Source organism: Wolffia australiana, chromosome 5 (genome assembly GCF_029677425.1).
Source record: "Wolffia australiana isolate 7733 chromosome 5, ASM2967742v1".
Lineage (NCBI taxonomy): Eukaryota > Viridiplantae > Streptophyta > Magnoliopsida > Alismatales > Araceae > Wolffia > Wolffia australiana.
The window spans coordinates 13,728,125-13,741,114 of record NC_135839.1 but is presented as its reverse complement, the minus strand read 5'-3'; the positions used below and the strand labels follow the sequence as shown (position 1 = coordinate 13,741,114).

Below are 12,990 nucleotides of genomic sequence, written 5' to 3'. Positions count from 1 at the left end.
CTGTCAGTTCTAGAAGAATCTCCTTCTTAGGCTATAAGTTGCTAATGGGCTTCATAAAATGGGCTTCTGGGCTACATTAGACGCTGCCTATGTGTAGTGTCCAAGAGGGCTGATCTATAGATAAAAATGGGGCAAGCCCAGTACAAGAGTGGGGAGGAGGCTAAAACCCTGACCCTTTTGACAACAACAGTGAGTGAGACAATGAAATGACTGGAATTGAGAATAAATTCCTCCACATAAAGAGTGAGAGAAGAGAGATACAAATGGGCTGGTTCATAACTCTATAAATAGGCCAAGCCCAGTCTAAGAACAAAGAGGAAAGCTAAAACCCTATAATAAGAGCGGTCTGTGGATAAAGGGCTGGGAAGGGGTTTTCGCCTGCTAGGGTTTCTCCGACTTGGGGTTTCTTCGCGATGGCTCTCCGAAGTCTCATCTCGAGGTCCCCCTCAGCCATGGGTTCGCTCTCCGTGCTCTTCTCTGCTCGCGGGTTCGCCTCAAAGACTGTACCTTGGGCGCCGATCGCTCGCCCTGCAGAGATCTTCAAGCTGCGCCCTCTCGCTTCGGCGCTGTTCTTGCCCACCAAGCTTTCCCTTGTCGGTGACGGGCCGAGGTGCTTTTCCACGCGACCGACAACTTCATCTCTCAACGATCCGTCTCCTAACTGGAGTAACCGACCGCCCAAGGAGACGATCCTGCTCGATGGGTGTGATTTCGAGCACTGGCTCGTGGTGATGGAGCCGCCTCAAGGGGAGCCGACTAGAGACGAGATCATCGATAGCTATATCAAGACTCTGGCTCAAATTGTCGGCAGGTCTATTTCGCTAACTTTAGTATCATTTGTTTCTTACTGTATCTGCGGTTATGCGTTTTCTTAATTTTTCTGTAGCGTTTGTGTAGAATATCTTTCTATTCATTTAGCGTGTATTTGTTTCTAAACTCCTTTTCTGCTGTTTCTCTTTTTATGCGTTTTTTTTCTCCTCAATCATCTGTCGACGTTGTTAATTTACCTAAAAGACTGTTGTTTGACACATTTTTTCGTTCTTGTATAGTAGTGGAATATTTTTATAACAAATACAATCAGCTGAGGAGCTCATACATCTATTTAAACGAACATCGTCGAAAGCTTCTATGCTTCTTGTGGATGCTTCTATGTGTTGTTTTTGTTTTTATTTTTGGGCTACCCGGGATAGAAATTTGTATTTTCATTTCTTAATGTTGGTCTGCAAAATTATGAAGTGAAAAATTTAATAGACATAGGTTATAGTTACTCTGCTTTTAGAAAGCCGTTGCCTTTATAATTTCTTAGTAGGATATTATTCTTTTGTCATATACTGATAACACGTCATTAAGTTTCAATTTTCCAACTTTATGAGATATTCTTGTGGCTATTTGCAGCGAGGATGAAGCACGAATGAAGATTTACTCTGTGTCAACGAAGCATTACTTTGCTTTTGGAGCCTTAGTTTCTGAAGAGCTCTCGTACAAGATCAAAGGTAATATCCATTCTTACAATGTTTCATATTACCCATATAATTATGATTTTTAATCCTATCTTTCTTGCCTGTGCCATTATTTGCCGGGCAGAGCTGCCAAATGTACGCTGGGTCCTTCCTGATTCCTATTTGGATGTCAAGAACAAAGATTATGGAGGCAAGCTTTTAGAACCTAACCTAGATGATAGTCAGAAACCATGTTGATAAGCAAAATGTCTTTGTTCTTTTGCAGGTGAGCCATTCATAGACGGGAAAGCTGTGCCGTATGACCCCAAGTACCACGAGGAGTGGGTAAGGAACAACGCGAGGGCGAACGAAAGATCGAGGCGCAACGACAGGCCCCGGAACTTCGACAGGTCAAGGAACTTCGAGAGGAGAAGGGAGAACATGCAAAGCCGGGACTTCCAGGGACAAGGCCCAGTGTCCGGTCCACCGCCACCTGGCCCGAACCCGTCTTTCCAAGGCGGAGCCCCCTTCCAGAATCAAGGTCCTCCTCCTTCCCCGGGTGGCTACGCTCCTCAGGCAAACCCCCCGCCACCGCCGCAGTACGCGTCGGGCCCGCCATCTGGTCCTCCGCCACCACCGCAGTACTCGTCCGGCCCGCCGTCGGGTCCTCCGCCACCTTCGGGAGGTCCTTACCAGAATCAGGGACCGCCATACCAGGCAAACTATGCCCCCAACAGCAATGCACCTGGTGGGAATGCCTATCAAGGTGGCGGTGCTCCGTATCCGCCTAGTGGCAGTGGTTTCCAAGGCGGGGCCGGGGGCGGTTACTCGTCAGGCGGCGGTTACCCGTCTGGCGGCAGTAACTTCCCAGATGGCGGTGCTGGCTACCCGTCTGGCGGCGGTAGTTACCAAGGCGGCGGTGGCGGGTACCCGTCCGGCGGCGGCGGCAGCGGAGGTGGCGGTAGTTACCAAGGCGGCGGTGGCGGGTACCCGTCCGGCGGCGGCGGCAGCGGAGGTGGTGGTTTTCAGCAAGGCGGCGGCGGAGGTGGGTATCCCAGGCAGGACAGCGGCTTCCAACAGGGCGGTGGCGGCGGCGGCGGTGGCGGCGGTGGCGGCGGTGGCGGCGGCGGCCCCTTTCAGGCGAGAGACGTGCCCGGCAGAGATTGAATGTTGAAGACGGGGCATGCTTGTTCATAATAGGAGATTACAAGGTTGCTGCTGGGTCTGTGTTGGGTGTCAGGATTTCGGAGTGGCAAACTTTTTAATGACTTTTTAATGTGTTTGCTGGGCTGGCAAACTTTCTGAATGATCGATTTCGGAGTGCTTTTTTTTTCCTCGGTTTTTTTTTCTAAATTCTCCAATCTGAATTTTGGTCGCAGGGATAGACCTTTCAAAAATTTAATCGCGATCCATAAAATTCTGCTACATTAATTTTCTCTACCGGCTTCGGGGACGTGTTCTCGCGTCCCGTCACCGATAGAGCCAGTAATTTCAGGCAAGTTTAGTTCTTTGCGTGCACTCTTTGGAAATCGGCGAGCAGGGAGGAGATCTGAAGCTGTGAGACTGAATTTTTGAGCTGATCTTCCTTTGTTCTTCATCCTGTCAATCGTAATCGTTGCTGAATCCGTGGTTTTTTCACTAGATCGAAGTCGAGAGGGGTGCCCTTTTGAATGGAGTTCGAACTTGCCTTCTAGGGTTAGCGCGCAGATTGAAATCGGCGATGGCTGAAACCGCGGTGAGCTTCTCCAGCGCTGATTACTTTCAACAATCAGTTGCTCACGGCAATTTTTAATCAGGAATTGCCGCAGGGCCAGATTCTGCGCTTCAAACTCTTCGACAGTGCGGTCGACGAGGGGTTCTGGCGGAAGCTCTCCTCTCTCAAGCTCGATGTCCTTCGCCTAGATCAATCCCCGATCGATATCACGGGCAAGAATTCTCTTAGATATTCTCGCAATTTCTGCGTAGACTTGACGTGAATACGCGATCTGTTCTTTTTTCGTTGATGACAGGTTTCTTCGCTCCGTGCTCTCATCATCGGATTTCTCAACGTTTGATCCTGCAAGCTGAGTCTTTGCCGGAGTTCGCCGGGGATCAACAATCGGCGAGACCTGTTCTTCCTCAGAGAAATCGTAACAGGTGCCCCGTTCCTGGCGTTCTCTACAACACGAACACATTGGAGAGCTTCCATAGCATCGATAAGAAGAACCTCCTGAGATTGGAAGCCGAGAAGGTGTGCCGAGAATCTACATTTCTATTTAATATTATCGCAATTCATGAGAAAAATTCCATTGTTCTTCGCTGCTGTTTAGATTTTGCTGGACATATCTACTGGGAAAGTGGAGGAGGATTGCTCTACGCTCTTGAGATTTCTCGTTATTTCATACGCTGATCTTAAGAAATGGACCTTCCACTACTGGTTTGCGTTTCCTGCTTTGGTGATGAACCCTCCGGCAACGTTTCTTTCTCTGAAACCTGCTTCCGAGGCTTTGAGCACAGAAGAAGCAAGTACCAAACTTCTACATAGAAATGTAAATTAATCATTTAAGTTTCACCTCATCAGTATCTTCCCTTTCCTTCAAATTTCAGGCTGGCAGCTTGGCAGCGGCCTGCAATCTATGGCGAAGCTCAAACTCCACAATGGGTTGAACTTCTATCTTTTACAAAATCTTTGCACAATTCTATTGTCGTGTTTTTTGCTCTTCTCTTGACTTTATTTCTTGTAGATGTGCCGTTCTTCCTGGTTAGCATCGGTGCTGACTCTCGCGCCATGATCAGACCTCTGAGAGACTGGGACTCTTGCCAAGGTGATAATCAGAAGGTCAGTCTGAGCTGAAAGGAAATCTTTTTTTTTGCTGAAATTAAATTAAATTACCTTTTTGGGCATCCATATTCTGCAGTTGCTGTATGGGTTTTATGATCCTTGTCATATTATGAGCAACCCAGGCTGGCCCTTGAGGAACTTTCTTGCCTTCATTGGGTTGAGATGGAAGGTGGGGAAAGTTCGATTCTTCTGCTACAGAGAGAAACATGGCATAGCCGACTTGGGCTTGTCCCTCGTTGGGGAGGCATCTGTTTCAACATCCCAAGGTTGAAACGAGTCTTGGAGCTAGAACATAAATCTTTTTCTTGGCTAATTTTTTTCTTCTTCCCCTTCTAGATTGGGCAGAAAGTCGATCGGTGCCACAGGCAACTGGCTGGGAACCAAATGCTAATGGGAAATTAACTTGCAGGACTGTCAACCTCAAGGAATCCATGGACCCTGTCAGGTACTGATCAGATCCTTAACCCCTGTAATGGTAGTTCTAGGGTTAGTTTCTCTTTAAGTACCTGTATCCCTCCCTCGAGGGCAATCAAGAAGCTGTTGGTTTCTGTGAGGTACTCAACAGTCTTGGCGTATAAAATCTGACAGACCGAGATTCTGATTTCCCCAACAGTGATGATTTTATTGCAAATTTCTTGCAGTTTGGCAGTTGCTGCCGCCGATTTAAACCTCAAGCTTATGAAATGGCGGGCGCTACCGACCTTGGACGTCGGTATGTTGTCAGATGTCAAATGCCTTCTCCTTGGTGCTGGCACTCTTGGATGCCAGGTTGCCCGGATGCTCATGGTGAGAATTTCTCTATCTTCCCCTTATCCACTTCCTTCTCTCTCTCCATCTCACAAATTCTATGTTGTAACAGGCTTGGGGAATCCGTAAGATGACTCTCGTGGACAACGGTCGTGTGGCGATGTCCAACCCGCTGCGGCAGTCTCTTTATGAACTGAGTGATTGCCTTAATGGGGGTGACATGAAGGTCAACGCCGCTACCAAGAAGCTGAAAATGATATTTCCAGCTGCTGTGAGTTTCTAAATTGGGGAGCTTGTCTCCTTTCTCCTGTGGCTTCTATCTCTTTTCTCGATTCTTTGATTGGTCAGATTCATTTTGACAGGAAGCAGAGGGCATTATAATGTCAATTCCCATGCCAGGCCATCCTGTGCCAGATCAAGAGATGGAATCCGTGATCGAAGACTGTAGAAGACTCCAAAGCCTGGTTGACTCCCACGATGTCGTCTTCTTGCTGACTGACACTAGAGAGAGCCGCTGGCTCCCAACCCTTCTGTGCGCTAGCCTCAACAAGGTAACTTAAAAGTCAAAGTCAACGGCAACCTAAGTCAAACCCATATAATAACGGTTCATCCTGTGCTCAGCTTGCAATTACCTCAGCCTTGGGATTCGATAGCTTCCTTGTGATGCGCCATGGTGCAGGCCCCTCTGCCATTGACTGCAGTTCCTCTGGCCTTATCAACAACCAGCCCAGTGACCGATTGGGATGCTACTTCTGCAGTGACGTCATTGCTCCAACAGATGTAAGTGTATGTGATACGAACCTGGATCTAGGCTTGTAACGGAAGGAGGGCAGAGGGCGAGGTTAGGTAGAAATTCCCGGGGTAGAGAGGTGAAACGGGAAGGATCGAAGAGGAGGCCGAGCAGAGGGGGGTAGGGATCGGTCGAGGATGAGCCACCTGACGATGCGGTGAGGTCGAGATGATCACAAGGAGGGGATCGTAGATACAGAGAGGGAGGACAGACCTAGACCAAGAGTACTTCTTTCTTCTTCTTCTTGGCTCACTATCTCGATCCTCCCTGTCTCAGTCCTGTCCCCTTGACCGTCCAGCGATCCCCTTTCCCCGTGATCGTCTCACTGGATCTTCAGCCGGCTCCCCTCCAATCCGATCCCTACCCTTGCCATTCGGTTCTCTTCTAATCTCCGACGATACCCGTCCCTGTGATCATCAACCCTTCACTGTATCATCAGGCGGCTTGTCCCTGGTCGGTCTCCCCATCTGTTCGACCCCTCCTATCATTCCCGTTTTGACTCTCCTACCCCGGGAACGTCTACCTCGCCTCGCCCTCTACCCTCCTTCCGATACGAGCCTAGGCGGAGGTTCGTATCACTATGATGCATATTTGGCTATCAAGACTGGGTCAAGTCAATGGCTGAGGAATTTGGTCATGCTGATGAAAATTCAGTCAACGTCGAATCGCACTCTGGACCAGCAATGCACGGTGACACGGCCTGGGCTCGCGCCGGTGGCTTCCGCACTTGCCGTTGAGCTCTTGGTGGGGATTCTTCACTCCCCCGAAGGGTAAGGACATTCTGCATTTCGAATGCGCCATCTTTTGAGGTTTATTTTTTCTCTTTGAGTGTTCACGCTTGTTGCATTGTGATGGTTGACTGGCTGGGCATGCGTTATCAAGGATTCATGCTCCTGCCGAGCATGCCAACTCAGCTGGCCCTGTTGAAGACCGGCCTCTCGGGATCTTACCTCATCAGATCAGAGGCTCATTTTCTCAGTTCTCTCAAATGACACTGCTGGGTTATTCGTCCACAAGCTGCACAGCCTGCTCCACCGCTGTGAGTTAACAGAGAATTTTTGCATTGCTCTTCGTCTTGGCATTGACTTTGTGTTGTGGGTTCAGGTGGTGTCAGAGTTCAGAAGCCGCGGGATGAAGCTGGTTGCACAGGCTATTAATCACCCCACTTATCTGGAGGATCTCACGGGGCTCACCGAGCTGATGAAATCAGCCAACTCCTTTGACTTGGAGTGGGATGCTGATGATGACTCAGACTTCTGAAACGACATGGCATTGATTATTTATCTCAAAATCAAATCACCATTTGCATACAAGTGCAAGGATAAAGTTACAGGTCAGGGGGCCCCCTGGAAATCTCCGAAGTCATCGTCGACTGCATCAACCTCGTGTATTTCATGGTCAACAAATGACTTTGACTTCTCGAGTGCGGCGATTGGGGGGACATTGGCAGGAGGCGGAGGAGGAGGCTGGAGTTGAACCGGGGCTGGTTTACTTGAGGAGCTCTGCTCCAGGGAGACGAATGGCTTTAGACTTAGATTCCCCTTCTGTTAATGCATGTAAAAAAGCTTAATGATTGGTTTGATGGGTCATTAATGTACACAGAAACAAAGCATACATTTTTTATCTGAAGCACTAGGGTTTCCCCTTCCCTCAAGCTGTAGTCAACAGAGGGGTTTGATTGAAAATGCTGCTCCATCTCCTCTGCCGTCTTCCTTTTATCCAAGTATCTTTGAATTGGTGAAGGAAAAACAAGGAGAAGCCTAAAAGGAGGGAACTTTACTTGCATAATTGAGGAATTCAATATAAATTACTCAAGGATACTTCATGTGGTCATGCAGAGCAGCCTGGAAGTCATAAGCTTGGGTTCTTTCTCGGAACCCCATGCCAATGAATGCATGCCTAACACGCCCTCCTGAAAAGCAATGATAGATAGATAGATAGTTAGATAGATAGACTATATATATAAATTTATATAAATATAAATATAAATATATATATATATATATATATATAGAGAGAGAGAGAGAGAGAGAGAGAGAGAGAGAGAGAGAGAGAGAGAGAGAAGGGATCCCATCGATTGACACATTTTAGATATGAATTACCCCCAAAGTCTGAGAGAGAGAGAGAAGTGATCCCATCGATTGACACATTTTAGATATGAATTGACCCTAAAGTCTGAGAGAGAGAAGTGATCCCCTCGATTGACACATTTTAGATATGAATTGCCCCTAAAGTCTGAGAGAGAGAGAGATAGATAGATAGATAGATAGATAGATAGAGAGAGAGAGAGAGAGAGAGAGAGAGAGAGAGAGAGAGAGAGAGAGAGAGAGAGAGAGAGAGAGAGAGAGAGAGAGAGAGAGAAGTGATCCCATCGATTGACACATTTTAAATATGAATTGCCCCTTAAATCTGAGTCATTCAAAAAATTTTAGATTCTCATTGAAAATAGAATGCATAAAAATAGAGAGGCAAGGGAGTCTTACCCAGGTTCTCTTCAATTCTCAACACGAAATACCTAAAAAATCGTCCAAATATAAGAAAAAGATGCTTGAAAATGCTTGGAAAAGAGAAAAGAGACGACAAGATATGGGGCAATAGAGCTAAACCAAAACCTGCTGCTGTCAATCACCGGCTCGACTGGGTGCGGTTCTCCCTTTCTAAGAAATGCACGAGCATAAAGTTCCCCTGTTTCAGAGATTTCCAAACATAAACTAGTGTGCTACTAATTAAGATTACGACGCATTCATTTAATGATCTTACATGAAGCTGATCAGAATTTCAAGATGAAGATGATAGTGAAGGAAAAAACAAATAAGAAAAAGAAAGTGTTATGTCATCACCGGTGTTCTTATCTTCAAGCTTGATTATGCATTCCTCTCCTTTGCTTATGACCTTAAGGGATCCCTCCCAAACCCATTTATTGACATTCCATTCATCAGCCCTGGAGAGAAATCAATTCATACCTTCTGGGGAAAGTTTATCAAAGATGAAAAAATAAAGATACAATTTGAAACGCCTAAATGATAGGTACGAATAGAAATATCCAATTGAAATTGATCTTGAAGGGGTCGTTCCTATACTCAAAGACAGCGAGATCAAACAATTCGATCTGACCTGTACGAAGCCGCGGTCTTCCTTGGAGGTATCTGTCCAGAAGCAGATCAGAGAAAGAAAGAATTCATCAAATTAAACCGCGGCGGAAAATCCTACAGTACAAGGCTCAGGAATCGAAAGAAAAAGCGAAAAATAAAATCAAACCAAATCACAAGCTAACCAAGTACACGTAGCATTCGTTAACGTGGAAGAGGATCAATTCCAAGGCCTCTGATTCTTCCTCCGAAGATCTCTGCTGCTGTTCTTCCTCCATCAGCTCTCCGCTCGACGAAGAACAGGAATCTCGCAAGCCGTGTCAGACTTAAACCGGGTTTATAATGACTTGAACCGGCACCCGAACCGAACCGGACCGGACGAAATATTCGAGAATCTTCTAGATGCCCCCATCATATAAATAACACCGACGCAGCCTCAATTTCAAAATCTAGGGTTCGACGAGTTCCTCCTTCCTGGAATTTTAGGGTTCGCGGGAGTTCTTCGTTTTTGGAAATCTAGGGTTTGTGGAGGAATTCTCAATCCGCTCCATGATGGATAATTCGATCAAAAAGCGCAAAGGCGAGGAGAACGGCATCGTCGACGCTGCTGTAGCGGCGTCGAGATTGGCGCCATCCGACGCGCGGAAGATCATCGAGTCGTTCTCCAAGGAGCAGCTCTTGGAGATCGTCCAGGAAGCCACTTGCAGGCACGGCGACGTCCTCGCTGCTGTCCGATCGGTCGCCGATCAAGACCTTTCTCAGCGTAAGCTGTTCATCCGAGGTCTCGGTTGGGAGACCACCGCCGATGGCCTCCGATCCTTGTTCTCGGCGTACGGGGAACTCGAAGAAGCCGTTGTTATCATGGATAAGAACACAGGTAAGAGCAAGGGTTACGGATTTATCGTGTTCCGGCATATAGATGGCGCGATCCTTGCTCTCAAGGAACCGAGCAAGAAGATCGACGGGAGGATGTCTGTATCGCAGCTCGCGTCGTCTGGGGCTTCTGGAGCTGCGATTGCGCAGCCGCAAGCCGCCGACGTCGGTCTGCGGAAGATTTACGTGGGGAACGTGCCGTATGATATGTCGTCGGAGCGGCTGCTCTCTCATTTTTCTTCTTATGGCGAGATTGAAGAGGGGCCTCTAGGGTTTGATAAGCAGACGGGTAAGTCTAGAGGGTTTGCATTGTTTGTTTACAAAACAGTCGACGGAGCGAAGGCGTCTCTTGTTGATGCGACTAAGGTTATTGACGGGCACACGATGGTGTGTAAGCTTGCTGCGGATGGGAAGAAGGGAAAGCCTGGGCAGATTGTTGATCCTAGCTCTGGGGGGCGGGTAGGCGTTGTTGCAGCTGCTACGTCGATTGCTCAGGCGTCCACGTCTGGCCCCTTGCCTGGTCAGTTTAGTGGGCCTGGAGCTCTCCCCTCGTATGGAGGTTTTTCTGGGCCTGGAATTCAGGGCCAAGGAGTAATGGGTCATCATCAATTTTTGAACCCCGGTGTTTCATCATCAGTGCTGTCGGTAGGCAGTCAGGGAGGTAATTTGGGTAGTGTAGGTAGTGGATATGGAGGGGGTTTGGGCCCATTTTCATCACAGTATGGCGGTCCTACGCCTCCTGCTTTTGGGGCAATGGGTGTTTCTTCTTCATTTAGAATGGTTCCCAGCTCTGCTCCCATGTCTTCTGGTAGTTACCCCGAAGGGAATTATGGGTTGTCCTCTGCTTACCAGCAGAATGGGTCATCTCCTGCCCAGAGAGGCCCATCCGGAGTAATATACCCTGGTGTGCCCCCACCGTATTTCTAAGGTATTCTTCTGTATGCTTTGCCTGATTGTTTGCTTTTTTTGGTTGTTTTTGATCGTCTATCTTGGGAGTTTTTAGTGTTGAGTTGTCTTGCTTCTGTCATACCGATTTGTTTGAGTGCGTATTCTGAAGGATGTTGCCTGATTGTTTCATCATGTGTGCTGCCGTTTTCCAGCGCTTAATTGGAAGAATGTGTTGCATGATTCTGTCTTCAATGTTTTTCTCTTTTTGTTTAGATAAGTGAGGGATACTTTTGGTGCTATCTCTTATTTCATGTTCATGCTTGAGGCTGATGCGTTTGTTTTTCTTTTCTGCTTGGAAATGTTATGGCCTAAGTTTTATTATTTTGTGTTTTGTTCTTTATCCTTTTTTTTTGCTCTCTGCTGGGTGATTCATTTGCTTTCATTTCTTTTGTAACCTCAAAGTTGCACTCTACGATTGTCCATAATTTTAGGGATTTACATGAATTCATGTCTTTCTAAGAAAGTGGTGTTCATGTACATATATTTAAACTATTGTTGTCTTAATTCCATTGGTGGAAAGACTTTCATAGAGTTTAATCTTCTCTTTAGAAAATGGAAAAAATTTTATAACAAAATTACATGCAGTAGCAATTTCGCATGCTTGTTTTTCCTTCTATTTTCTTCAGAGCTGTATATTGGCGCTGTCGCAAGTTCTGTTTGTTCAGTTTGTTCTTTGTTGGGTCCACGGTTGCCATGGTGACACTGTCTAGACCTTTATTTAACTGCCACTAAACTGGTGATTGTCTGTCTGAGAATTTATTTCCGTCGATCGACGCTATATAAGATAAGATTTTTTCTGTCATCTCTCTTGTAAATGATTTCCCTGCAATGTCGGTTAGTCATGATCTTTTTGGCGAAACCTATAAATTGGATGCAAACTCGGGCATTCGGTTTTGACCCCGAGGAGATCCCTTAATAAAGCTTGTGGCTCTTCATAACATTTCACTGTACATGTTACCGTAGATAGTAGCCATGTATTGTATCCATAGGTCAGCCTTTTCAATGGGAAGTACAAGCACAGATTTACCAAAACGCCCCCAATTAGCTGAAATTTTATACCAAACCATGTGGATCCTTTTGGATACCATCTTTGATCTCCCTCTTTTATTGGAAGCAGTTTTTACTAATTTAGGATGTATGTCTGAAACGACAGTCTTATGGATATGTGAGGCTTGCTGCGAGTATCAAGAACATTTCGGTAAACCTTCTCTGGAATTTAATGACCTGGGAGTTCTTATTAGGCCTTTTGATAGCACTAATGGATGCTATGTATTCTGCATATTACTTTGTATTTGTGTCGATTGATGAATTCTTTTAGGTATGCAATGTCTTTTTGATACCTCACTTCTGGATTACGGAAGAGATTCCTCAGTTCATGCGTGATCACATGTTTCTAATTGTCATTGTTTTCATTCTTTGACTCGATTTGATGCTAGACAAACCTCAAGCTGTGTAAATTAGCAATTTAATGTTATATCTAAATAGCATAAAATCTATCGCTGTTTCCAATATTGAATAGGGTATCGCGTGCTTAGTCTACTGACTACTGGTGTTGCTTTCTCGTTTTTGGTTTTTAATTTTATCTGAATGTGTTATTCAGGTTATGATGATCTTGGGAGAGAACGCTTCTTGAAATGGTTGTTCTGAATGCGGGAATATTTTCTGCTGTGATGGTTCATATGCCAACTGTTTGGTTCTCTGCTATGCGATATATATACTCTTAGCTCTCTTTGGTCTCCAGAAGTGATCGAAGAATTGCAAGTTCAATGTTTAGAGCCTTAATATTTAGGGTTTATTTCACTTGTCTAGCTCCTCTGCCTTGTGCTTCTCAACCCATTTTCTGGTTGTTTGTAATTCAACTCCAATTTTCTCTTTGAGTAGCTTTTTATTCCTTTTTTGTTCTCATCTGCTCGACATTACGACAAGATGGTTGGCTTTGCTGTTTGTTTTGAGTATGGTGCGTAATATGTTTGTTATATGATCTTGATCAGAGTAGAGTATGAAACGCTCTTAATGTTTTGTGATATAACGTTGCCTTCGTTAATGTTTGTATTCGGCAGCTTGATGCTGCTTAAAATCTTATTTTTGAGCGCTCTTTGAGTTTTAATTTTTGTCCCTTTTATTGTCGATTTAAGTGAGAGTTAACTTGTCCGTTTCGAGTTGTCTCCTTGACGTCATGAATCCGGTCCAATTCTATTGTCCTGGTTTCATTTACATCTGAAAGATTTAGGCAAACCCGAGAATAGTATGTTGTGATTTGTTTTTTGTTTTCTAAATGCGATA

General features: G+C 45.8%; 4 protein-coding genes across 4 annotated transcripts; 3 read left to right on the top strand and 1 right to left on the bottom strand.

Annotated features, from left to right (window-relative positions):
* Window positions 1-337: 337 nt before the first annotated feature.
* LOC144703294 (uncharacterized) lies at window positions 338-2,745 on the top strand. The gene is made up of 4 exons (XM_078575440.1): window positions 338-811; window positions 1,396-1,493; window positions 1,585-1,650; window positions 1,726-2,745. The coding sequence occupies exons 1-4, from the start codon at window positions 414-416 to the stop codon at window positions 2,604-2,606; spliced, it is 1,443 nt and encodes a 480-aa protein (XP_078431566.1). The 5' UTR covers window positions 338-413; the 3' UTR covers window positions 2,607-2,745.
* Window positions 2,746-2,876: 131 nt separating this feature from the next.
* Window positions 2,877-7,445, top strand: APG7 (ThiF family protein). The gene is made up of 16 exons (XM_078575439.1): window positions 2,877-2,996; window positions 3,082-3,174; window positions 3,236-3,365; window positions 3,449-3,669; window positions 3,749-3,940; window positions 4,026-4,080; window positions 4,163-4,257; window positions 4,337-4,526; window positions 4,597-4,705; window positions 4,902-5,046; window positions 5,120-5,278; window positions 5,370-5,558; window positions 5,629-5,787; window positions 6,452-6,567; window positions 6,680-6,836; window positions 6,902-7,445. The coding sequence occupies exons 2-16, from the start codon at window positions 3,160-3,162 to the stop codon at window positions 7,055-7,057; spliced, it is 2,088 nt and encodes a 695-aa protein (XP_078431565.1). The 5' UTR covers window positions 2,877-2,996; window positions 3,082-3,159; the 3' UTR covers window positions 7,058-7,445.
* Window positions 7,052-9,216, bottom strand: LOC144703297 (Adaptin ear-binding coat-associated protein 1 NECAP-1). The gene is made up of 8 exons (XM_078575442.1): window positions 9,072-9,216; window positions 8,912-8,943; window positions 8,638-8,738; window positions 8,410-8,482; window positions 8,281-8,312; window positions 7,619-7,709; window positions 7,413-7,524; window positions 7,052-7,341 (listed from the first exon to the last, which is right to left on the bottom strand). The coding sequence occupies exons 1-8, from the start codon at window positions 9,162-9,164 to the stop codon at window positions 7,132-7,134; spliced, it is 744 nt and encodes a 247-aa protein (XP_078431568.1). The 5' UTR covers window positions 9,165-9,216; the 3' UTR covers window positions 7,052-7,131.
* Window positions 9,217-9,318: 102 nt separating this feature from the next.
* LOC144703296 (RNA-binding (RRM/RBD/RNP motifs) family protein) lies at window positions 9,319-12,612 on the top strand. The gene is made up of 2 exons (XM_078575441.1): window positions 9,319-10,687; window positions 12,308-12,612. The coding sequence occupies exon 1, from the start codon at window positions 9,436-9,438 to the stop codon at window positions 10,684-10,686; it is 1,251 nt and encodes a 416-aa protein (XP_078431567.1). The 5' UTR covers window positions 9,319-9,435; the 3' UTR covers window position 10,687; window positions 12,308-12,612.
* The last annotated feature ends 378 nt before the right edge of the window (window positions 12,613-12,990 follow it).

Excerpts from the sequence above, each read along its gene's own strand:
- LOC144703294 (XM_078575440.1), top strand. The coding sequence starts at position 414 with ATGGCTCTCCGAAGTCTCATCTCGAGGTCCCCCTCAGCCATGGGTTCG. Across the intron at positions 1,494-1,584 it reads GCTCTCGTACAAGATCAAAG|AGCTGCCAAATGTACGCTGG; the intron begins GTAATATCCATT and ends TTTGCCGGGCAG. Across the intron at positions 1,651-1,725 it reads CAAGAACAAAGATTATGGAG|GTGAGCCATTCATAGACGGG; the intron begins GCAAGCTTTTAG and ends GTTCTTTTGCAG.
- APG7 (XM_078575439.1), top strand. Across the intron at positions 3,366-3,448 it reads ATCCCCGATCGATATCACGG|GTTTCTTCGCTCCGTGCTCT; the intron begins GCAAGAATTCTC and ends CGTTGATGACAG. Across the intron at positions 3,670-3,748 it reads TGAGATTGGAAGCCGAGAAG|ATTTTGCTGGACATATCTAC; the intron begins GTGTGCCGAGAA and ends GCTGCTGTTTAG.
- LOC144703297 (XM_078575442.1), bottom strand. The coding sequence starts at position 9,164 with ATGGAGGAAGAACAGCAGCAGAGATCTTCGGAGGAAGAATCAGAGGCC. Across the intron at positions 8,313-8,409 it reads CCGGTGATTGACAGCAGCAG|GTATTTCGTGTTGAGAATTG; the intron begins GTTTTGGTTTAG and ends ACGATTTTTTAG. Across the intron at positions 7,710-8,280 it reads GAGAATTGAAGAGAACCTGG|GAGGGCGTGTTAGGCATGCA; the intron begins GTAAGACTCCCT and ends ATTGCTTTTCAG.
- LOC144703296 (XM_078575441.1), top strand. The coding sequence starts at position 9,436 with ATGATGGATAATTCGATCAAAAAGCGCAAAGGCGAGGAGAACGGCATC.